At 45.6% G+C, this 25,647-nt stretch overlaps 1 protein-coding gene across 2 annotated transcripts; it reads right to left on the minus strand.

Moving 5' to 3' along the window:
* Positions 1–1,856: 1,856 nt before the first annotated feature.
* rpia (ribose 5-phosphate isomerase A (ribose 5-phosphate epimerase)) lies at positions 1,857–18,421 on the minus strand. Of its 2 annotated transcripts, XM_036962801.1 has the most exons (10): positions 18,196–18,421; positions 11,219–11,279; positions 10,980–11,035; positions 10,829–10,888; positions 8,856–8,920; positions 5,201–5,269; positions 3,974–4,115; positions 3,452–3,551; positions 3,234–3,331; positions 1,857–3,101 (listed from the first exon to the last, which is right to left on the minus strand). In XM_036962801.1, exons 1-9 carry the CDS (start codon positions 18,250–18,252, stop codon positions 3,234–3,236), a joined length of 708 nt encoding a protein of 235 aa, XP_036818696.1. In that variant the 5' UTR covers positions 18,253–18,421; the 3' UTR covers positions 1,857–3,101. The 2 variants fall into 2 exon arrangements, with proteins under 2 accessions (XP_036818696.1, XP_036818695.1); XM_036962800.1 differs by having other exon boundaries at positions 1,857–3,331; positions 18,196–18,420.
* Positions 18,422–25,647: the final 7,226 nt, after the last annotated feature.

Consider the following 25,647-nt stretch of genomic DNA (forward strand, 5'->3'; position numbering starts at 1 on the left):
GGTACCCCCTGTATATAGCCTCCACATTGACTCTGTACCGTAATACCCTGTATATAACCTCCACATTGACTCTGTACCGGTACCCCCTGTATATAGCCTCCACATTGACTCTGTACCGGTACCCCCTGTATATAGCCTCCACATTGACTCTGTACCGTAATACCCTGTATATAACCTCCACATTGACTCTGTACCGTAATACCCTGTATATAACCTCCACATTGACTCTGTACCGTAATACCCTGTATATAGCCTCCACATTGACTCTGTACCGGTACCCCCTGTATATAGCCTCCACATTGACTCAACCTCACTAGCCAGATGAAGCTGGCTGGCTGCTTATAACGTTAGCCCTGTTAAGTAGCTGGCTAGCTAGTTATTTTCATGAACTGAAGCTCAGCTTCAATAGGTGAACAACAAGTGGCTACCTAGCTAATACTTACTCACAAGGATTCCTAAATCTTTGCTAAGCATATTGAAAATGACTGCAGTTTCAGGCTGGTTGTATTGGCGCTAGCTTCCCCAGAAGTTGCTAATAACATTAACGATATTGGCATCTGTCGTTCTGCCCCTGAACAGGCAGTTAACCCACTGTTCCTAGGCCGTCATTGAAAATAAGAATTTGTTCTTAACTGAATTGCCTGGTTAAATAAAGGTCAAATAAAATAAAAATACTCACGCGGACGTTTTCCCCATTGGGTCGAACAAAATAATGCCTTATTACCAACGCGGTATTGTAAAGACATCGTTAGTGGCCCATTGGGTCGAACAAAACAATGCCTTATTACCAACGCGGTATTGTAAAGACATCGTTAGTGGCCCATTGGGTCGAACAACATAATGCCTTATTACCAACGCGGTATTGTAAAGACATCGTTAGTGGCTGGTGTGTGCTTGTTTGTAGACAATTGTTTTTAATACATTACTACTGATGGTAGTGGTGGAGCTTAACTAAAATGTGCACATTCAGCATCTATAATTTTTTACATTTTTATTTGACCTCCATTTAACTAGGCAAGTCAGTTAAGAACAAATTCTTATTTTCAATGACGGCCTAGGAACAGCAGAACGACAGATTTGTACCTTGTCAGATGGGGGGGGTTTGAACTTGCAACCTTCCGGTTACTAGTCCAACGCTCTAACCACTAGGCTACCCTGCCTCCTCTACACTCTAACCACTAGGCTACCCTGCCTCCTCTACACTCTAACCACTAGGATACCCTGCCTCCTCTACACTCTAACCACTAGGCTACCCTGCCGCCTCTACACTCTAACCACTAGGCTACCCTGCCGCCTCTACACTCTAACCACTAGGCTACCCTGCCTCCTCTACACTCTAACCACTAGGCTACCCTGCCTCCTCTACACTCTAACCACTAGGCTACCCTGCCACCCTCTACACTCTAACCACTAGGCTACCCTGCCTCCTCTACACTCTAACCACTAGACTACCCTGCCTCCTCTACACTCTAACCACTAGGCTACCCTGCCTCCTCTACACTCTAACCACTAGGCTACCCTGCCTCCTCTACACTCTAACCACTAGGCTACCCTGCCACCTCTACACTCTAACCACTAGGCTACCCTGCCTCCTCTACACTCTAACCACTAGGCTACCCTGCCTCCTCTACACTCTAACCACTAGGCTACCCTGCCACCTCTACACTCTAACCACTAGGCTACCCTGCCTCCTCTACACTCTAACCACTAGGCTACCCTGCCTCCTCTACACTCTAACCACTAGGCTACATGTATATGTTTAAACACGGTGTGCCATACATAGGCACCTAAATATATTGCTGTTCTACCTCGCATTTATTTAGAAGCACCAGTGCAGGCAAGAATGTATAACCTCGTTTTTCATCGTGCACTTTAATGTGTTAATGCATTTTTCAACTTATAAACATATACAACAAGTAGAGCCTGCACATGTCATGGTAGATGTTGTGAGGTCAACCTGTAGTTGACCTCCCAGACAACCTGTATACACCATCTGTCAGATCAGGCAGAGTCCATAGGTGATAGAATATTGGCGGTTTCCCCAATGGCGCCCTATCCGCTACATAGGACCCCTACCCTCATCATAACCCATAGGGCTGATCAAAAGTAGTGCACTTTGTAAAGGATAGGGTGCCATTTGGGACCCAATATATAAGGTACTGTGGTTTAGATGGTGGTCCCAGAATAGAAGGTACTGTGGTTTAGATGGTGGTCCCAGAATAGAAGGCACTGTGGTTTAGATGGTGGTCCCAGAATAGAAGGCACTGTGGTTTAGATGGTGGTCCCAGAATAGAAGGCACTGTGGTTTAGATGGTGGTCCCAGAATAGAAGGCACTGTGGTTTAGATGGTGGTCCCAGAATAGAAGGTACTGTGGTTTAGATGGTGGTCCCAGAATAGAAGGTACTGTGGTTTAGATGGTGGTCCCAGAATAGAAGGTACTGTGGTTTAGATGGTGGTCCCAGAATAGAAGGCACTGTGGTTTAGATGGTGGTCCCAGAATAGAAGGCACTGTGGTTTAGATGGTGGTCCCAGAATAGAAGGCACTGTGGTTTAGATGGTGGTCCCAGACAGGGAGGTTGGTGGATGGTGTTGGCTCCCAGACAGGGAGGTTGGTGGAAGGTGTTGGCTCCCAGACAGGGAGGTTGGTGGATGGTGTTGGCTCCCAGACAGGGAGGTTGGTGGATGGTGTTGGCTCCCAGACAGGGAGGTTGGTGGAAGGTGTCAGCTCCCAGACAGGGAGGTTGGTGGAAGGTGTCAGCTCCCAGACAGGGAGGTTGGTGGAAGGTGTCGGCTCCCAGACAGGGAGGTTGGTAGAAGGTGTCGGCTCCCAGACAGGGAGGTTGGTGGAAGGTGTTGGCTTCCAGACAGGGAGGTTGGTGGAAGGTGTCGGCTCCCAGAAAGGGAGGTTGGTGGAAGGTGTCGGGTCCCAGACAGGGAGGTTGGTGGAAGGTGTCAGCTCCCAGACAGGGAGGTTGGTGGAAGGTGTCGGCTCCCAGACAGGGAGGTTGGTGGAAGGTGTTGGCTCCCAGACAGGGAGGTTGGTGGAAGGTGTCAGCTCCCAGACAGGGAGGTTGGTGGAAGGTGTCAGCTCCCAGACAGGGAGGTTGGTGGAAGGTGTCGGCTTCCAGACAGGGAGGTTGGTGGAAGGTGTCGGCTTCCAGACAGGGAGGTTGGTGGATGGTGTTGGCTCCCAGACAGGGAGCTTGGTGGAAGGTGTCAGCTCCCAGACAGGTCAGATGACTGGAGGGTCTCTCACACGAACACTACCATCCTCCATCCCAAAGTACACCCTCTCAGCCATCCCCACAAACAGACCTGTCTCTACCACACCTAGAGAGAAGAAGAGGGAGGAAGAGAGAAAACCATATTCACTGAAGAAACAGGAAGTTGACCAGCCACACTGTCTATTATGATAGAAACAGAGCTGTGTGTGTTTTGTAGACAGTGTACCTGGTATCATCTTAATAGCGGTATTGACCTCCTTCCAGTTCTGAGCATGTTCAAACTTCCAGTCCAGAATGAAGTTACTGTTGTCTGTTACCACCGGACCCTGAGATGGGGAGACGGACCAATCACATTAGTTACAATGACATGTCAGTCATTTAGCAGACACTCTTATCCAGAGAGACTTAAGTTTATGTATTTCTACATGCTGGTCTGGGAATCGAACCCACAACCTCGGGGTTACAAGCACCATGCTCTACCACAACACTAAATCCTCAGAGAGAGACGAATCAGAACAGCTGCTAGTGGACAGGAAGACCAATCAAAACCCTCTGCCTCTCACTTACATAGAGTAAGTGTAACCATCTCAACCTCCGTTAGTGCAGTGGTTCACTTAGGTCAACTCCAGAAATGTAACCAATCCATGCAGTAACTACAACAGACCATAATGAATTGCATTCGGTTTCGATCGCTATTGAAAGCAGGACAACAGGAAGATGGTGTAACGTGAGACGTATGGTGACTCACAGCTTTACTGACGGCCATGCGGAGTACTGCCTCCCCTCCGAAGCGCTTGGCTATAGTCCTGGAGACGGGGACGTAGGCCATAGGGATCACCTCAATAGGAACACCCTTCTTCCACTGCTGGCCCAGGACCGAGGAGTCCTTCCTATAGAGGGGGAGGGGGGTCAGGGGCTTGTGAACTTCAACCTTTTAGGCAAGTGCATGTTTCTTTGTATTTTAAACCTGTATATATATGATACTTAGCCAAAGTAAACAAGTCAATAAATCGACAATGTTAAAGACCATCCGCAATTACAGGAGACTACGGAACGCCTTTAGGGTCTCTGGCGTGTGTCCAATAAGCTTGTTGACCAATCAGGACCTGAATAAGACTGTGCGTCACATAATTTAACGCATTCATACATTTTTTACGTAGTTATTACACATTGGTTACACTGTCACTCGTATTTCATACGTCACAACGCTACGTATGCTACGATGCTGGGAAAGTTGTCTCGCGCGTCACCTGGTCATTAAGAAGCAGCTAGCTCCACGGCGATACGTATGCTACGATGCTGGGAAAGTTGTCTCGCGCGTCACCTGGTCATTAAGAAGCAGCTAGCTCCACGGCGATACGTATGCTACGATGCTGGGAAAGTTGTCTCGCGCGTCACCTGGTCATTAAGAAGCAGCTAGCTCCACGGCGCTACGATGCTGGGAAAGTTGTCTCGCGCGTCACCTGGTCATTAAGAAGCAGCTAGCTCCACGGCGCTACGTATGCTATGATGCTGGGAAAGTTGTCTCGCAAGTCACCTGGTCATTAAGAAGCAGCTAGCTCCACGGCGATACGTATGCTACGATGCTGGGAAAGTTGTCTCGCGCGTCACCTGGTCATTAAGAAGCAGCTAGCTCCACGGCGATATGTATGCTATGATGCTGGGAAAGTTGTCTCGCGCGTCACCTGGTCATTGAGAAGCAGCTAGCTCCACGGCGCTACGTATGTTCTTCCCCAGAGACACCTGTTTCAGTAGCTGTAGTTAGCTAGCTAGCTACATAGCTAGGTATCATCATGTAAAATAAGTCATTGACAGTGATATTTTGACACGTATTTTTTGTTATTCACTATTTATTCCTTGTCACTGTGTCTATTGTATCTTTATCTCTGCCCGTAAGTAAGCATTTCAATGTTAGTCTACACGTCCTTTACGATGCATGTGACAAATACAACTTCATTTCAACACACAGACCCACCTGAAGTCAGCGATGACGATGAAGTGTTTGGCACAGCCGGCTACGATCTTCTCCTGAGTCAGACAGCCTCTATGAGCCGGAGAGAGAGAACTAGTCAGGGAGGAGAATGGATAGCAGAGCCTTCACACCGGAATTTAACATGGATTCAGTTGAGATGTTTAGGGTCACTAGCATACATACAATACCCCATAAATGACAAGTGGAATAATGTTGTATTAAAATTATTAAAAATTAAAAGCTAAAATGTCTTGACTCAATAAGTACTCAACCTCTTTGTTACTTTAAGTCTAAATAAGTTCAGGAGTAAAAACGTGCTTAACAAGTCACAGGTTGCATAGACTCACGGTGCAATAATGACTCCATCTCTGTACCCCACACACGCACAATCATTTAAGTTCCCTCAGTCCATCAGTGAATCTCAAACACAGATTCAACCACAAAGACGCTTTTCAATGCCTCGCAAAGGGCACCTATTGGTTGATGGATAAAATAAAATCAGACAATATCCCTTTGAGCAGGGTGAATCTATTATTACACTCTGGATGGTGTATTAATACACCCAGTCACTACATACGTCCTTCCTAACTCAGTTACCGGAGAGGAAGGAAACCACTGAGGGGTTTCACCATGAGGCCAACGGTGACTAAAACATTTAGAGTTTAATGGGAGAAAACTGAGGATGGATCAACAGCATTGTAGTTACTCCACAATACTAACCTAAATGACAGAAAAGGAAGCCAGTACAGAGTAAAAATAATTCAAAACATGCATCAAGACACTAACGTAACACTGGAAAAAATGTGGCAAAGCAATTCACTTTGTCCTGAACACATTGGGGCAAATCCAATACAATACTGAGTACCACTATATTTTCAACCATAGTGATGGCTGCATCATGTTATGGGTATGCTTGTAGCATGGATAGTAACGGGCTAGCCTAGAACCTGACAGCACGGATAGTAACAGGCTAGCCTAGAACCTGACTGTAGTCTGGGAGCCTGACAGCATGGATAGTAACGGGCTAGCCTAGAACCTGACAGCACGGATAGTAACGGGCTAGCCTAGAACCTGACAGCACGGATAGTAAAGGGCTAGCCTAGAACCTGACAGCACGGATAGTAACGGGCTAGCCTAGAACCTGACAGCACGGATAGTAACGGGCTAGCCTAGAACCTGACAGCACGGATAGTAACGGGCTAGCCTAGAACCTGACAGCCCGGATAGTAACGGGCTAGCCTAGAACCTGACAGCCCGGATAGTAACGGGCTAGCCTAGAACCTGACAGCCCAGATAGTAACGGGCTAGCCTAGAACCTGACAGCCCGGATAGTAACGGGCTAGCCTAGAACCTGACAGCCCGGATAGTAACGGGCTAGCCTAGAACCTGACAGCCCGGATAGTAACGGGCTAGCCTAGAACCTGACAGCCCGGATAGTAACGGGCTAGCCTAGAACCTGACAGCCCGGATAGTAACGGGCTAGCCTAGAACCTGACAGCCCGGATAGTAACGGGCTAGCCTAGAACCTGACAGCCCGGATAGTAACGGGCTAGCCTAGAACCTGACAGCACGGATAGTAACGGGCTAGCCTAGAACCTGACAGCACGGATAGTAACGGGCTAGCCTAGAACCTGACAGCACGGATAGTAACGGGCTAGCCTAGAACCTGACAGCACGGATAGTAACGGGCTAGCCTAGAACCTGACTGTAGTCTGGGAGCCTGACAGCACGGATAGTAACAGGCTAGCCTAGAACCCGACTGCACGGATAGTAACGGGCTAGCCTAGAACCTGACAGCATGGATAGTAACGGGCTAGCCTAGAACCTGACAGCACGGATAGTAACGGGCTAGCCTAGAACCTGACTGTAGTCTGGGAGCCTGACAGCATGGATAGTAACGGGCTAGCCTAGAACCTGACTGTAGTCTGGGAGCCTGACAGCATTGGATAGTAACAGGCTAGCCTAGAACCTGACTGTAGTCTGGGAGCCTGACAGCATGGATAGTAACGGGCTAGCCTAGAACCTGACAGCATGGATAGTAACGGGCTAGCCTAGAACCTGACAGCACGGATAGTAACGGGCTAGCCTAGAACCTGACTGTAGTCTGGGAGCCTGACAGCACGGATAGTAACGGGCTAGCCTAGAACCTGACTGTAGTCTGGGAGCCTGACAGCATTGGATAGTAACAGGCTAGCCTAGAACCTGACTGTAGTCTGGGAGCCTGACAGCATGGATAGTAACGGGCTAGCCTAGAACCTGACTGTAGTCTGGGAGCCTGACAGCATTGGATAGTAACAGGCTAGCCTAGAACCTGACTGTAGTCTGGGAGCCTGACAGCATGGATAGTAACGGGCTAGCCTAGAACCTGACAGCACGGATAGTAACGGGCTAGCCTAGAACCTGACTGTAGTCTGGGAGCCTGACAGCACGGATAGTAACGGGCTAGCCTAGAACCTGACTGTAGTCTGGGAGCCTGACAGCATTGGATAGTAACAGGCTAGCCTAGAACCTGACTGTAGTCTGGGAGCCTGACAGCATTGGATAGTAACGGGCTAGCCTAGAACCTGACTGCACGGATAGTAACGGGCTAGCCTAGAACCTGACTGTAGTCTGGGAGCCTGACAGCATTGGATAGTAACGGGCTAGCCTAGAACCTGACTGTAGTCTGGGAGCCTGACAGCATGGATAGTAACGGGCTAGCCTAGAACCTGACTGTAGTCTGGGGGCCTGACAGCATTGGATAGTAACAGGCTAGCCTAGAACCTGACTGTAGTCTGGGAGCCTGACAGCATTGGATAGTAACAGGCTAGCCTAGAACCTGACTGTAGTCTGGGAGCCTGACAGCATTGGATAGTAACAGGCTAGCCTAGAACCTGACTGTAGTCTGGGAGCCTGACAGCATTGGATAGTAACAGGCTAGCCTAGAACCTGACTGTAGTCTGGGAGCCTGACAGCATTGGATAGTAACAGGCTAGCCTAGAACCTGACTGCACGGATAGTAACGGGCTAGCCTAGAACCTGACTGTAGTCTGGGAGCCTGACAGCATTGGATAGTAACGGGCTAGCCTAGAACCTGACTGCACGGATAGTAACGGGCTAGCCTAGAACCTGACTGTAGTCTGGGAGCCTGACAGCATTGGATAGTAACGGGCTAGCCTAGAACCTGACTGTAGTCTGGGAGCCTGACAGCATGGATAGTAACGGGCTAGCCTAGAACCTGACTGTAGTCTGGGGGCCTGACAGCATTGGATAGTAACAGGCTAGCCTAGAACCTGACTGTAGTCTGGGAGCCTGACAGCATTGGATAGTAACAGGCTAGCCTAGAACCTGACTGTAGTCTGGGAGCCTGACAGCATTGGATAGTAACAGGCTAGCCTAGAACCTGACTGCACGGATAGTAACGGGCTAGCCTAGAACCTGACTGTAGTCTGGGAGCCTGACAGCATTGGATAGTAACGGGCTAGCCTAGAACCTGACTGTAGTCTGGGAGCCTGACAGCATTGGATAGTAACGGGCTAGCCTAGAACCTGACTGTAGTCTGGGAGCCTGACAGCATTGGATAGTAACGGGCTAGCCTAGAACCTGACTGTAGTCTGGGAGCCTGACAGCATTGGATAGTAACCTGACTAGTCTGGTGAATAAGACAGAAGCTTCTTACCCTCCTCCCTTGATGAGTGTGAGAGCTGCATCCACCTCGTCCGCCCCGTCGATGGCCACATCCAGCTGGGAGGGGTTAGAGGTCAAACAGCATAAACAGGGGCCACGTTACAGTTCAGAAATATGTTATAAACCTGCTCTTTATATTGAGTGTTTTTTGGTTCAAATAGAGTGATCAGGACAACTACACTTTTCCTTCAGAAAATACATTAGTGCAACACATTAGGCAGGAAACAGCTTCAGTTCATCAGATGACAACAGAAAGCTTTTTGGCTGGTAGCCATGTAAGTGAGCTTACAAGAGCAAGGATTTTTTTTTGCAAAAACGAGCCAACATATTTCTAATGTTTAGGCCTACCGTAGGAAGAATGTAGGCAGCTACATTTCCTAATGTTTTGCTTTAAGTTAAACTTGCATTCAACAGGAGAAAAATAGTCTGGCTACACCGAGAAGAGTAGAGCGAAAAGTAGCTCCATATCAGTCAGAGCGCTGCCTGCCGATAGAAGGTATCAGTCAGAGCGCTGCCTGCCGATAGAAGGTATCAGTCAGAGCGCTGCCTGCTGATAGAAGGTATCAGTCAGAGCGCTGCCTGCTGATAGAAGGTATCAGTCAGAGCGCTGCCTGCTGATAGAAGGTATCAGTCAGAGCGCTGCCTGCTGATAGAAGGTATCAGTCAGAGCGCTGCCTGCTGATAGAAGGTATCAGTCAGAGCGCTGCCTGCTGATAGAAGGTATCAGTCAGAGCGCTGCCTGCCGATAGAAGGTATCAGTCAGAGCGCTGCCTGCTGATAGAAGGTATCAGTCAGAGCGCTGCCTGCTGATAGAAGGTATCAGTCAGAGCGCTGCCTGCCGATAGAAGGTATCAGTCAGAGCGCTGCCTGCCGATAGAAGGTATCACTCAGAGCGCTAACTGCCGATAGAAGGTATCAGTCAGAGCGCTGCCTGCCGATAGAAGGTATCACTCAGAGCGCTAACTGCCGATAGAAGGTATCAGTCAGAGCGCTGCCTGCCGATAGAAGGTATCACTCAGAGCGCTAACTGCCGATAGAAGGTATCAGTCAGAGCGCTGCCTGCTGATAGAAGGTATCAGTCAGAGCGCTGCCTGCCGATAGAAGGTATCAGTCAGAGCGCTGCCTGCTGATAGAAGGCCTGGTCCTGAATTGAATTGAGAAGTGCAACTGGAAGCACAAAATTAGTCTGATGCCGAGCAGAAATTACAATAAGAAGCATTTTAGAAATGGGTTTATAAAAAGCAGCAAGATCTCTTATGCATTTAATCTTTTTTTTTGTGTGAAAAGGGAAGAATTCTGCATTAACATGACCCCTGATACATTACTGCCGATAAGAACACCATGACCCCTGATACATTACTGCCGATAAGACCATGACCCCTGATACATTACTGCCGATAAGAACACCATGACCCCTGATACATTACTGCCGATAAGAACACCACGACCCCTGATACATTACTGCCGATAACACCATGACCCCTGATACATTACTGCCGATAAGAACACCATGACCCCTGATACATTACTGCCGATAAGAACACCATGACCCCTGATACATTACTGCCGATAAGAACACCATGACCCCTGATACATTACTGCCGATAAGAACACCATGACCCCTGATACATTACTGCCGATAACACCATGACCCCTGATACATTACTGCCGATAAGAACACCATGACCCCTGATACATTACTGCCGATAAGAACACCATGACCCCTGATACATTACTGCCGATAAGAACACCATGACCCCTGATACATTACTGCCGATAAGAACACCATGACCCCTGATACATTACTGCCGATAAGAACACCATGACCTCTGATACATTACTGCCGATAAGAACACCACGACCCCTGATACATTACTGCTGATAATGACTAGAGGAAACATTGAAAACAGCATTGGAACACATGAAAAGCTGGTAAAGTTGTTTCTAGCTGAAGTAAGACTGTACCTCTGGGTGTCTGTCCAGATCCGATAGGGTTAGACCATGCTGCAGAATCAACTGACGAGCCTGGAGTTGAGGAGGGAGAGGATAAGGCACAAAGGAACTTCAGCTGGAATGTTGTCTATGTTTTTGTTACACCACAGAGTGACAACTTCACCTGGAAGGAGGTGGGGACACACACGATGTTGAGTTTCTCCTGACGAACCCTCTCCGCTGGAACACACACACACACACACACGTTAGATCACATTTCCAAGGCATCTTAATGAGAGAGAACACAACATTTGAAAAAGGCTCATCGACCAGCCTACATTATTCACGAATCCCGTTTGTGGATGAATAAAGTACTAGCTTGGCTTGCTCTATAATCAACCGCTGGGATACTAGTCTCCTCACCCAGTCTGTCTACAGCATACACAATGGTGGATCCACTGCCCACTCCAACTACCTGGTTGTTCTGTGATGGAAGGAAAGACAACAGTCAGCACATTTTATATAATATAACACATTACCTTGGCACATGCTGGTAGATAATGTCTAAACTATGAAAGAACTGCCCTTAGCTAAAAAAAAAACACCAAAGCACGAGTGGCTGGTCTTGAACATGACTTGTACCCTGGTTGGCTACAACGTACAATGAAAGGAAAACCGTCACAAAATGGATCTTTCCTTTGTGTTAGGAATGCATTGATTCCAGCTAATAGCCCATTACGGTCTCTAGGTTCGTTACAGAGAAGGATGAGATTAGGGACAAGTGTGATGTGAGCAGGGTGCCGTTGAAAGGAGTGATAACAAGGGAGGCCTTGTGTTGAGGAGGATCAGATGGCATGGAGGATCCTGATGTGACTCCTGCCATCAAGGGAGGCATTGTGTTGAGGAGGATCAGATGGCATGGAGGATCCTGATGTGACTCCTGCCATCAAGGGAGGCATTGTGTTGAGGAGGATCAGATGGCATGGAGGATCCTGATGTGACTCCTGCCGTCAAGGGAGGCATTGTGTTGAGGAGGATCAGATGGCATGGAGGATCCTGATGTGACTCCTGCAGTTTGGTGTGACGGCGATCCTGATGTGACTCCTGCCGTTTGGTGTGACGGAGGATCCTGATGTGACTCCTGCCGTTTGGTGTGACGGAGGATCCTGATGTGACTCCTGCCGTTTGGTGTGACGGAGATCCTGATGTGACTCCTGCCGTTTGGTGTGACGGAGGATCCTGATGTGACTCCTGCCGTTTGGTGTGACGGAGGATCCTGATGTGACTCCTGCCGTTTGGTGTGACGGAGATCCTGATGTGACTCCTGCCGTTTGGTGTGACGGAGGATCCTGATGTGACTCCTGCCGTTTGGTGTGACGGAGATCCTGATGTGACTCCTGCCGTTTGGTGTGACGGAGGATCCTGATGTGACTCCTGCCGTTTGGTGTGACGGAGATCCTGATGTGACTCCTGCCGTTTGGTGTGACGGAGATCCTGATGTGACTCCTGCCGTTTGGTGTGACGGAGGATCCTGATGTGACTCCTGCCGTTTGGTGTGACGGAGATCCTGATGTGACTCCTGCTGTTTGGTGTGACGGAGATCCGGTGGAGAGCGGGGGGAAACGGAGAAGACAGCTGTGTTCGAATACCCATACTACATACTTAATGAGTATATACACTACTAGTTAATTTTAGTATACTGTAAATGAACAGTATTGTTTCAGTTGAGCGTACTAGAGCGTTGCTTGTCTACCGGAACTTGACGCTTTTGCTATGCAACCTCTTGCTAGCTTCTTAGTTTAACCTGTTGCGTCTACCAAACCCGGATCCGGGTTTCTATTTACAGACCTAAGCTCATTACCATAACGCAACGTTAACTATTCATGAAAATCGCAAATGAAATTAAATAAATATGCCATCTCTCAAGCTTAGCCTTTTGTAAACAACACTGTCATCTCAGATTTTGAAAATATGCTTCTCAACCATAGGAAAACAATCATTTGTGTAAAAGTGGCTAGCTAGCGTAGCATTTAGCGTTAGCATTAGCGTTAGCATCCAGCACGCAAGATTTCAACAAAAACATAAAAGCCTTCAAATAAAATAATTTACCTTTGAAGAACTTCAGATGTTTTCAATGAGGAGACTCTCAGTTAGATAGCAGATGCTCAGTTTTTCCAAAAAAGATTCTTTGTGAATTCGAAATAGCTCCGTTTTCTGCATCACATTTGGCTACCAAAAAAAAAATGAAAATTCAGTCCTCAAAACGCAAACTTTTTTCCAAATTAACTCCATAATATCGACTGAAAACATGGCAAACGTTGTTTAGAATCAATCCTCAAGGTGTTTTTCACATCTCTTCAATGATATATCGTTTGTGGAAGCATGGTTTCTCCCCTCAATCAAATGGAAAAGTACAAGCAGCTGGCGTTTGCGCACCGAATTCCACGCAGGACACCAGGCGGACACTTGGAAAATGTAGTCTCTTATGGTCAATCTTCCAATGATATGCCTACAAATACGTCACAATGCTGCTAAGACCTTGGGGGAACGACAGAAAGTGTAGGCTCATTCCTTGCGCAATCACAGCCATATAAGGAGACAATGGAAAACAGAGCTTCAGAGAGTCTGCTAATTTCCTGCTTGACGCATCATCTTGGTTTCGCCTGTAGAAAGAGTTCTGGGGCACTTACAGACAATATCTTTGCAGATTCTGAAACTTCAGAGTGTTTTCTTTCAAATATGCATAGTCGAGCATCTTTTCGTGACAAAATATTGCGCTTAAAACGGGAACGTTTTTTATCCAAAAATGAAATAGCGCCCCTAGAGATCCAAGAGGTTAACAAAAAAAAATAACATTTTATGATTTCGGGTGTGTTCGTCAATTCAATCAGAGGTGCGAGAGTGCACTCTGGGAGTTGGTCAATCCAGAGCGTTGTCAGACTGTCCAGTCGTAAATTCAGAGTGCACTCTGGGAGTTGGTAAATTCAGAGTGCACTCTGGGAGTTGGTAAATTCAGAGTGCACTCTGGACGAGGATTAGGGTTGAGCCAATCGTTCAACGGCAGTTAAACACCCAAGCTAACTGGCTAACGTTGGCTAGCTTCTTCCAGACACAAATGAGACAGAATACCAGCTCTGCCAGGACAACTAAAATGGTCAGAGCTGGTTAGGTTGTTTCCACATTATCCAGAGCGTTGGTGACTAACTGTGCTGCTGGCAACAATTTAATTAACGGGTGCTGAGCTTTCGTAAAGTTATTCTGTGTTATTCTGTGCGAGAGCTCTCTGAAATCAGAGCAGATAGCTAAGTAGTATAGTTGTGGGTCAATGGCTAAGAATTATGCAAATAATCCAGTCAATAAATATTGAGTAGTTAGTTCAATGTATTAGTAGCCAACTAACATTAGGTAACTAGCTAACATACCGGTGGTACATAGTGCTGTAATGCTATGTGGTTAGTAAGGATTGTGTAGCTAACAGGGTGACGGACACCGATAGGATTCCCGTGGACGGGGTGACGGACACAGATAGGATTCCCGTGGACGGGGTGACGGACACAGATAGGATTCCCGTGGACGGGGTGACGGACACAGATAGGATTCCCGTGGACAGGGTGACGGACACAGATAGGATTCCCGTGGACAGGGTGACGGACACAGATAGGATTCCCGTGGACAGGGTGACGGACACAGATAGGATTCCCGTGGACAGGGTGACGGACACAGATAGGATTCCCGTGGACAGGGTGACGGACACAGATAAGATTCCCGTGGACAGGGTGACGGACACAGATAGGATTCCCGTGGACAGGGTGACGGACACAGATAGGATTCCCGTGGACAGGCAGAGACCAAGAGATGGGAAGAATACAGTGCCTTTGGAAAGTATTCAGACCCCTTGACTTTTTTCAAAATTTTGTTAGGTTACAGCCTTATTCTAACAGTGTAGATTGATTAAAATTGTCCCCCCCCCCCTCAAACAATACCCCATAATGACAAAAAAAAGAGGTTTAGAAATGTTTGCTAATTAATAAAATAAAAACAGAAATATCACAGTTACATAAGTATTCAGACCCTTTACTCAGTACTTGAAGCACCTTTGGCAGCGATTACAGCCTCGAGGCTTCTTGGGTCTGACCCTACAAGCTCGGCACATCTGTATTTTAGGAGTTTCTCCCATTCTCTGCAGATCCTCTCAAGTTGTCAGGTTGGATGGGGAGCGTCGCTGCACAGCTATTTTCAAGTCCTTCCAAAGATGTTTGATAGGGTTCAAGTCCGGGCTCTGGTTGGACCACTCAAGGACATTCAGAGACTTGTCCCGAAGCCACTCCTGCGTTGTCTTGGCTGTGTGCTTAGGGTCGTTGTTCTGTTGGAAGGTGAACCTTCACCCCAGTCGGGGGTCCTGAGCGCTCTGGAGCGGGTCATCAAGGAGCTCTGTACTTTGCTCCATTCGTCATTTCCTCGATCCTGACTAGTCTCCCAGTCCCTGCTGCGGAGAACATCCCCACAGCATGATGCTGCCGCCACCATGCTTCACCGTAGGGATGGTGCCAGGTTACCTCCAGATGTGACGCTTGACATTCAGGCCAAAGAGTTCAATCTTGGTTTCATCAGACCAGAGAATCTTGTTTCTCATGGTGAGACTTTTTAGGTACCTTTTGGCAAACTAAGCGAGCTGTCATGTGCCTTTTACTGAGGAGAGGTTGCCGCCTGGTCACTCTACCATAAAGGCCTGATTGGTGGAGTGCTGCCGAGATGGTTGTCCTTCTGGAAGGTTCTCCCATCTCCACAGAGGAACTCTGGAGCTCTGTCAGAGTAACCATCAGGTTCTTGGTCACCTCCCTGACCAAGGCCCTTCTCCCACGTTTGCTCAGTTTTGACGGGCGGCCAGCTCTAGGAAGAGTCTTGGTGGTTCCAAACTTCTTCCATTTAAGAATGATGGAGGCCACTGTGTTCTTGGACCTTCAATGCTGCAGACTTTTTTTGGTACCCTTCCCCAAATCTGTGGCTCGACAAAATCCTGTTTGAGCTCTATTCCTTCGACCTCATGGCTTGGTTTTTACTCTGACATGCACAGTCAACTGTGAGACCTTATACAGACAGCTGTGTGCCTTCCCAAATCATGTCCAACCACAGGTGGACTCCCGTCAAGTTGTAGAAACATAAAGGATGATCAATGGAAATAGTATGATGAACCCAAGCTCAATTTCAAGTCTCATAGCAAAGGGTCTGAATACTTATGCAAATAAAATGTATGTTATTATAAATTTGTAAAAATGTATAAATCTGTTTTCGCTTTGTCATTCCGGTGTGTTGTGTGTTGATTGCTGAGGATTTTTTATTCAATCCATTTTAGAATAAGGCTTTAATGTAACAAATGTGGAAAAAGTCAAGGGGTCTGAATACTTTCCCCGAAGGCACTGTATGTGTTGTCAATTGTACAGCAGAAATGGATCGGAAGTCAGAGAAAATAGAGGTTGTGGTGGCCGGGAAGAACTTGGGATTTGGAGGATTTACTGCAGAACAGTTGCAGGGGGTGTTGAGTGGTAGTGTTTTGTACTGAGCGTTCTGAGTGGACAGTAGTTTCAAAAACGGGAACAAAAACGGACTTGTCTAAAGGATGCATGTGGGAAACCCGTTCGAGGTGTCAAATGGTGAAGTACGCGCTTGGGAAAGTGGAGTCTGTCAGAGAGACCAGGAGTGGTCTTATTTTTGATTCATTGCATTTCTGAAGAGCAGAGGAAGATTGCAGTAGGCCTCAAAAGAATCCGGACAACAGGAGTCTTGTGTTTTGAACTTCGGAGTAGAACACCAATCAAAGGAGTCATCTCAGGGGTGACGACGGATGTTCAGGTTGAACACCTGAAGAGAATTCCTGGTGTGGTTGGTGCCCGGCGTCTGACCCTCTGGGTGAAAGCAGAAAAAGAAGCCTGTCGGGCCTGTTTTTAGCAATTACATTGTTTGTGTAAGATACCCCATACAAGCTTTCACCCACAAACCACTGCAGTGTAACAAAATGTCAAGGATTTGGCCATGTTTCAAGTGTGTGCAGAGTATACTGAAGAACGACAGTGTAGAAGGATGACAGTGTTGCAATTGTGGTGGGGATTATGATCCTGAGTTCCTGGAGTGCCCTGTCAGGGTGGTGGGGATCATGATCCTGAGTTCCTGGAGTGCCCTGTCAGGGTGGTGGGGATCATGATCCTGAGTTCCTGGAGTGCCCTGTCAGGGTGGTGGGGATCATGATCCTGAGTTCCTGGAGTGCCCTGTCAGGGTGGTGGGGATCATGATCCTGAGTTCCTGGAGTGCCCTGTCAGGGTGGTGGGGATCATGATCCCGAGTTCCTGGAGTGCCCTGTGAGGGTGGTGGGGATTGAGGTGATCAGAAATAAGAAGGGTTTCCCGTGAAGAGATGGTGGATTCCATCTCTGTAGTAAATGTTTGCTGACAGACAAAAGACACGCTCTGTGTTGAAAAGGTGGACTTTGTTGCATTCATTGCCACAGTTACAACCTGTACAGCACAAGTCTCAAAGAAGTCGAAATTACCAGTAGACATGGTGGCTGCAGCAGAAAAGTTTTGGGGAATCAAAAGATTTTACATTGGATGACATGCAAGGGGTACTGGCGCCTGAAGAGCCCCCCTCCCAGGTTCCTCTTGAGCCTGTATAGGGATCAGATCCATTTTAACAGGTAAGTTTGTTTTGATTTATTGGAAGTTCAGTTTGGGGGGAAATCTTGTTTCCATCCCGCATAGTAGGTGGCAGGATGCACATTACATTGTGGGATCGCCAACATACCATAGAAGAAATCCACGTGTCTCGATCAATGAGAGAACATGGCGATTTACACATTGCTGGATTTAACTCTCGGAATTGATTTTGTTTTAATAACGGAGTATTTTCTCTATTCAAAAGCGCCACCTGCACACAGACATGTTAGAAGATAGATGTTTGGTCGAGTCGATACCAAGTTAAGTATGGTCGAAAATGATCTATGCTCCTGTAACCCCCAGTAACGGTTATAAAAAAAGATGTAGTTTATTCACATTATCTGGTAACAATTTGCAACTCTAGAAGGTGAGACAGTATTACTTCATGTTGCACAGCTAACCACGTGGTGCCAAAGTTGACCATGCTACCTGGCTGGCTTAGAAACAAATAACTTCCTTTGTGCAGTCATTACTATTAGGAAAATAGTCATATGTCTAGCTAAAAAGTACACAATTCATATGTTTGCTAGCTACTAGTAGCTAACTAGCCAGATCCTATAGCTGTTGTTCGGCATCAGTAACTTGCACATGACTTGACAGTCAGGTTGTAAACATAGTATGCACCCTAAAGCAAACCCCTGTAGGTAACTCGCTATATTAATGTATCGTCAATGCAATACCAAATGTTATGACCTGGACATGGTTATCCACCGCAGCGTAGCCTGCTAGTTTCTTGGCCTCTTCTGCCATGACGCCTCTGTGATCCTAAAGCCTCCTGCAGAACTGTCCTGCTGAAACAACCTCCTTCAGAAAATGCACAATGTGCCGTAAAAGAAACGTAGTGTGTTGATGACTTCGCAGGAGTCTTCTGCCACTTGACCAACGTGGTAAAAACTTCTACTTCAGTAGGGTTTATCGGCGGTTGGCATCCAACGTTATGGTGCATGACCGCCACCTACTGTACTGGAGTGTGGGCCAGAGACATGGAGGAACGACATCCTACCTGCCAGCCCCGTTGATCTTTAATTAAAACGATGACATATTGAGACTATATCTAAATTACGTTCTACTCAATATACTCTTTAAATTCATTTATTGTATCCCCTTCCCCTCATACTAGATCTCAGCCTCTCTCTTTCTCTACAATACTGCCCACACAGTATCAATACATGATCCACGGTCTCTGTTTCCTGGCAATAATCACACTTACCTGTTGGATCCTTTCTTATCACATTAAGGACTTATTCAACCAGCTGTGTTCCACCCTTCATCTTGTAAAAATAGACTCCTCTCTTCTGTCCCTTCCTGCCGTCCTCCGCTCACCAATTTTCCTCTGTACCTGAAATAAATGCCAGGCTCTGTCGTAACCGGCCGCGACCGGGAGGTCCGCGTCTCACCTTCTAGAGTAGTATCTCTATTCCACTGCTCCTGTCATCTCTACACCATCACTGTCTATATCAGGCTATTAACCTGCTCCTGTCATCTCTACACCATCACTGTCTATATCAGGCTTTTAACCTGTCATCTCTACACCATCACTGTCTATATCAGGCTTTAACCTGTCATCTCTACACCATCACTGTCTATATCAGGCTTTAACCTGTCATCTCTACACCATCACTGTCCATATCAGGCTTTAACCTGCTCCTGTCATCTCTACACCATCACTGTCTATATCAGGCTTTTAACCTGCTCCTGTCATCTCTACACCATCACTGTCTATATCAGGCTTTTAACCTGTCATCTCTACACCATCACTGTCTATATCAGGCTTTTAACCTGTCATCTCTACACCATCACTGTCTATATCAGGCTTTTAACCTGTCATCTCTACACCATCACTGTCTATATCAGGCTTTTAACCTGTCATCTCTACACCATCACTGTCTATATCAGGCTTTTAACCTGTCATCTCTACACCATCACTGTCTATATCAGGCTTTAACCTGTCATCTCTACACCATCACTGTCCATATCAGGCTTTAACCTGCTCCTGTCATCTCTACACCATCACTGTCTATATCAGGCTTTTAACCTGCTCCTGTCATCTCTACACCATCACTGTCTATATCAGGCTTTTAACCTGTCATCTCTACACCATCACTGTCTATATCAGGCTTTTAACCTGTCATCTCTACACCATCACTGTCTATATCAGGCTATTAACCTGTCATCTCTACACCATCACTGTCCATATCAGGCTTTTAACCTGTCATCTCTACACCATCACTGTCTATATCAGGCTTTTAACCTGTCATCTCTACACCATCACTGTCTATATCAGGCTTTAACCTGCTCCTGTCATCTCTACACCATCACTGTCCATATCAGGCTTTTAACCTGCTCCTGTCATCTCTACACCATCACTGTCTATATCAGGCTATTAACCTGCTCCTGTCATCTCTACACCATCACTGTCTATATCAGGCTTTTAACCTGTCATCTCTACACCATCACTGTCTATATCAGGCTTTTAACCTGTCATCTCTACACCATCACTGTCTATATCAGGCTTTAACCTGTCATCTCTACACCATCACTGTCCATATCAGGCTTTAACCTGCTCCTGTCATCTCTACACCATCACTGTCTATATCACGCTTTTAACCTGCTCCTGTCATCTCTACACCATCACTGTCTATATCAGGCTTTTATCCTGCCATCTCTACACCATCACTGTCTATATCAGGCTTTTAACCTGCTCCTGTCATCTCTACACCATCACTGTCTATATCAGGCTTTTAACCTGTCATCTCTACACCATCACTGTCCATATCAGGCTTTAACCTGCTCCTGTCATCTCTACACCATCACTGTCTATATCAGGCTTTTAACCTGTCATCTCTACACCATCACTGTCCATATCAGGCTTTAACCTGTCATCTCTACACCATCACTGTCTATATCAGGCTTTTAACCTGCTCCTGTCATCTCTACACCATCACTGTCTATATCAGGCTTTTATCCTGTCATCTCTACACCATCACTGTCCATATCAGGCTTTAACCTGTCATCTCTACACCATCACTGTCTATATCAGGCTTTTAACCTGCTCCTGTCATCTCTACACCATCACTGTCTATATCAGGCTTTTATCCTGCCATCTCTACACCATCACCATTAAAATCCTGCACGGTCGGAACTAGAAGCACAAGCATTTCGCTACACTCGCATTATTAACATCTGCTAACCATGTGACCAATAAAATTAGATTTGATTTAGTGATGAGCTTTGAGGGCACTATAGTGTTGAACGCTGAGCTGTAGTCAATGTATAGCATTCTCACATAGGTGTTCCTCTTGTCCAGGTGGGAAAGGGCAGTGTGGAGTGCAGTAGAGGTTGCGTAATCCGTGGATCTGTTGGGGCGGTATGCAAATTGGAGTGGGTCTAGTGTTTCTGGGATAATGGTGTTGATGTGAGCCATGACCAGCCTTTCAAAGCACTTTATGGCTACAGATGTGTGCTACAGGTCGGTAGTCATTTAGGCAGGTTACCTTGGTGTTCTTGGGCGCAGGAACTATGGTGGTCTGCTTGAAACATGTTGGTATTACAGACTCGGTCAGGGACAGGTTGAAAATGTCAGTGAAGACACTTGCCAGTTGGTCAGCGCATGCTCGGAGTACACGTCCTGGTAACCCGTGTGAATGGTGACCTGTTAAAAGTTCTTACTCACATCGGCTACGGAGAGCGTGATCACACAGTCGTCCGGAACAGCTGGAGCTCCCATGCATGCTTCAGTGTTGCTTGCCTTGAAGCGCGCATAGAAGTCATTTAGTTCATCTGGTAGGCTCGTGTCACTGGGCAGCTCGCAGTTGTTTTTGTCTTTGTAGTCCATAATAGTTTGCAAACCCTGCCACATCCGACGAGCATCAGAGCAGTAGGATTCAATCACTGCCCTTTGAGGCTTTCAAAAAGCTCCCTGATCTTTGTAGTTGAATCTGTGCTGGAATTCAACACTTGACAGAGGGACCTTACAGATAGATGTATGTATGTATGTGGGACAGATAAAGGGTTAGTCATAAATCATGCTAAACACTATTATTACACACAAAGTGAGTCCATGTAACTTATGTGACTTGTTAAGCCACATCTTACTGAACTAACGTAGGCTTGCCCAAACAAAGGGGCTTATGTAAAGACTATATTTTAGTAAATTATTTGTTATTCATCTTTAAAAAAGTAAAACATTTCTTCCACTTTCACAGAGTATTTTGTTGAATAAATGACAATTAAATCCATATAATACCACTAACGAAACTTCTGAAGAAATCCAGGGGTCTGAATACTTTAAGGTGCAGTAAATACACTCATATCTGACAATGACAAAAATAATGAGACTATTTAACCATATCAATATTTTAATGGATTACTTGGTGCAATAAATAACACAATAAGATTATAAAAGCATCAGTCACAGGAAAAAACTCAAGTTACAGTAGTTTTGTGCAAATGCGATTCAATTAATCATCCTCAAAAACATTTTGGCACTTTAAGTTCACTTCACCAAATTCCTTATTTCAGCTTATTGGATTCCACATCGGAAATCCTTTTTTGAGGCAATATATTAATAAATTGTATTAATATAGTTACGTTACAGATGTAATAACTTGGTTGTAGAGGTGAAAAGAGTCTTTAGTTTACCTCCATGTTCATGCCATAAACTACCTCCAACTTAAATCAATACTTTTCCAAACATATAAATGTAGTTGTCATAAGATCGTATGGGGGGGAAAAACTATGGGCTATCAGCTTCTGATTAGGATTGGCAGACTAACCACTACTGAACCATCCGTAGTGTTTGACAGGGTGTAACCCACTGTTACAGGTGTGGAAACCTGGGCCCAGATTTATAAAACATTCTTACGCAAAAACTTAAGAACCTTCTTAAGAAAAAAAGAATAAGTTCATAAGATAGTTCACAAGTGCAATTATTCAACAATATGTTAAGATTTTAAAAATGTTCTTACAAACTTAACTATCTTCTTAAAATGATTGTCACTAGGCAAACTGTTTTAGCTAGCTATAGTATCTAGCTAGCAATGACAATCATGTTAGCATATTTCATACTGAGATGACTGTTCTAAAACATGTTTTGGAGTTTCAAATAATCAATCCTGAAACTTTCAGATGAAGTTTGAGTGAATGAAATATGTTCAATTGATTTAATTAGCTTATTATCTCACTGCTCTGAGTTTAAGACAAGGGTTTAGCTATCTTGGAATTAAGAAAATGTCCAGGAACAAACTATATTTTCAAAAATCTAATTTCTTCTTATATTTTTACTTGAAGAGAAACATGAAATAACACAAGAACATGTCCAATAAGCTTTTTGAGGAATACCAACTTTGCTGAACTTTCGTCTGTAGTCTATAGTTAAGGAATAGATGGCAGTTAAGAAGAAATATCTTCTTAAGAAGGTTTTGTGAATCTGGGCCCTGACCTATAACCTTCCTATAGACCTATATACCTGAGTTATTACTCCCACTGAAACTTGTGATTCCTTTTAACACCTAAAGACTGTTGAAGTCAGGGTACTGTATAGGTAGGTTACTGTAGGCATGTGAAAGGTCACTTTGACTACAGGTGAGATAATTACTCCATTACAAAACATAAAAATACAATGAATTCAAATATGAGTTTTCATCAAAGTGCATGAATTCCAAATGTTGGCTCTCTGGAACCTTGGAGCCAATCTTCACAACATTTCATTTAGTTTAGAACATACTCATCACATTTCCCTCATTAAAAAACCAATGAACACTAAACTTTGTTTTTGTCCTATAACTTCAGCTACAAGCCGCTAGCCTCCACATACAGCATGAATACAACATAGCCAGAGGGTTGAGTAAGAAGAGTTACATCAGAAGCATAGATTTATCTCTGAGTTACAGGGGAGAACCTCTAGAGGGCTTTTTCTCTGGGGCCCACTGAGCAATAAGGTGGGTCACCTAACCAATCAGCTGACCAATACCCTAAATAGGACAGGGTAGGCTGCTCTACTTTAACAACTAAGTTAACCACTAGGACAGGGAAGCTGCTCTACTTTAACCACTAGGACAGGGTAGGCTGCTCTACTTTAACCACTAAGTTAACCACTAGGACAGGGTAGGCTGCTCTACTTTAACCACTAAGTTAACCACTAGGACAGGGTAGGCTGCTCTACTTTAACCACTAAGTTAACCACTAGGACAGGGTTGGCTGCTCTACTTTAACCACTAAGTTAACCACTAGGACAGGGTAGGCTGCTCTACTTTAACCACTAAGTTAACCACTAGGACAGGGTAGGCTGCTCTACTTTAACCACTAAGTTAACCACTAGGACAGGGTAGGCTGCTCTACTTTAACCACTAAGTTAACCACTAGGACAGGGTTGGCTGCTCTACTTTAACCACTAAGTTAACCACTAGGACAGGGTAGGCTGCTCTACTTTAACCACTAAATTAACCATTAGGACAGGGTAGGCTGCTCTACTTTAACCATTAGGACAGGGTAGGCTGCTCTACTTTAACCACTAAGTTAACCACTAGGACAGGGTAGGCTGCTCTACTTTAACCACTAAGTTAACCATTAGGACAGGGTAGGCTGCTCTACTTTAACCACTAACTCATCATCCTCATTTTTGACAACAGCTTTGAAACCAGAACCACGAGGACCCGGTTTCCATTCAGAATCATTGTGGCTTTGTATCATTTATTTACTAGTTGAAACGGTGTGAGCCCTCGAGTGACCTCCCCTTCCCCCGGGGCTTACTGCCCCCTTTGGCTGAGTAACACATTGCTTAAAGAACAATTCCATTGATTCAGTCCTTTCACCAACACTGTTTAAAATAGCTGGTCCCAGATCTGTTTGTCATCATCTCAACTCCTTGTCATGCCAAACCGGCAAGGAGTGGCATGATGGCACAAATAGACTGGTACCCAGGCTGTTTCAGGACGGTTCCTTTCACCAAATACCGTTTCAGGATGGTTCCTCAGCCTCCAGCCCCGTCATGTACAGTAGCAGTAGAATGTAGACTAGAGGGGGCTGGAGCTCTGAACAGGATTATTTCTTAGCCGTATAGTAATGGGCCAAGGCACTGCTGGACCAGAGAAACATCACGTCTCACAACATTTCTCTGTTTTGCTTATTTATTCAATTGTGTGAGAAAAAGATTGACTCTTAGCTTTTTCTCTGTTCAATTCACAGCATTACAAAAATACTCTAGTGGTGTCTGAGGTACTTCAATTCTCACCAGTTTTGTAAAATAAATGTGATAATTTTCTCTTGGTTATACCAGTTTGGTGAAAGGCAATAGTATCAGAATATATCATAGATATATATATATATATATATATATTAAAAGGACATCCTAACACATGCAGATAGTGTGGCATCTTATGTGCTACTAAGTTAATATCACAAACATGTTCAATAATAACCCTCTAGAACCCTTTAAGGACTGATAGCTACACCGTAGACCAATCAGTGTCTGCTTCCAAACACCGCCCATTAAGACCTGTAGTTATGGCATCTTCAGTCTTATGCTGTAGGATATCAATCACCCTCAGTTATGGCTCTGTGTCTCTGACTCAACTAAGACAGGTCTCTGTGGTATTGCGAATGAAAACATTTTTTTGCTCTAAGCAGACAAGAAGAGACTCCAGTCATACGGAGACAGACACAGAGCGTTAGTCTCCAGTGCTGTGGATTAGGTCAGCATGGTACTAAACTTTAAGCAAATCTCAACTCACTCCAATGTTGAGACTGAGAACGCGGTCCTTATTTAATCAGCTAGTCCTTAAAATAGTTCTGTGAAGGTAGTTAGAATACATATAAAAACAGAGTACAATTGCACTTGATAAAGTTAAGGAGAGGGAGGGATTGTAAGCTAAGAGAATGAATAGTAACATGGGTCAGGAGGATTGTGATGTAGTCTGTCTTCCTTTCTAGATAGAGTCTTTCTAGCTGACTGATTGACTGGGTGTGTATCTGACTGGAACAGGCCTGGACCCTGAAGAAACTAACTTACTGGCTAGGGATCATTCTCTATTCAGACAGTAACACGTCTAGCAGAGGACTGGGTCATTCTCTATTCAGACAGTAACACGTCTAGCATGGGAGGCACTGTGAATGGACAGGCTTGGTATAGATGGACTGTATGATGAC

This window comes from Oncorhynchus mykiss, chromosome 25, assembly GCF_013265735.2.
Source record: "Oncorhynchus mykiss isolate Arlee chromosome 25, USDA_OmykA_1.1, whole genome shotgun sequence".
NCBI lineage: Eukaryota > Metazoa > Chordata > Actinopteri > Salmoniformes > Salmonidae > Oncorhynchus > Oncorhynchus mykiss.

What these genes read in the sequence shown, in the direction of transcription:
- rpia (XM_036962801.1), bottom strand. Translation starts at nt 18,252, where the DNA reads ATGGCAGAAGAGGCCAAGAAACTAGCAGGCTACGCTGCGGTGGATAAC. An exon ending in GTGTCCCCACCTCCTTCCAG is followed by an intron (nt 10,889 to 10,979) that starts GTGAAGTTGTCA and finishes CCTCAACTCCAG; the next exon opens with GCTCGTCAGTTGATTCTGCA. An exon ending in ATCTGGACAGACACCCAGAG is followed by an intron (nt 8,921 to 10,828) that starts GTACAGTCTTAC and finishes AACCCCTCCCAG; the next exon opens with CTGGATGTGGCCATCGACGG.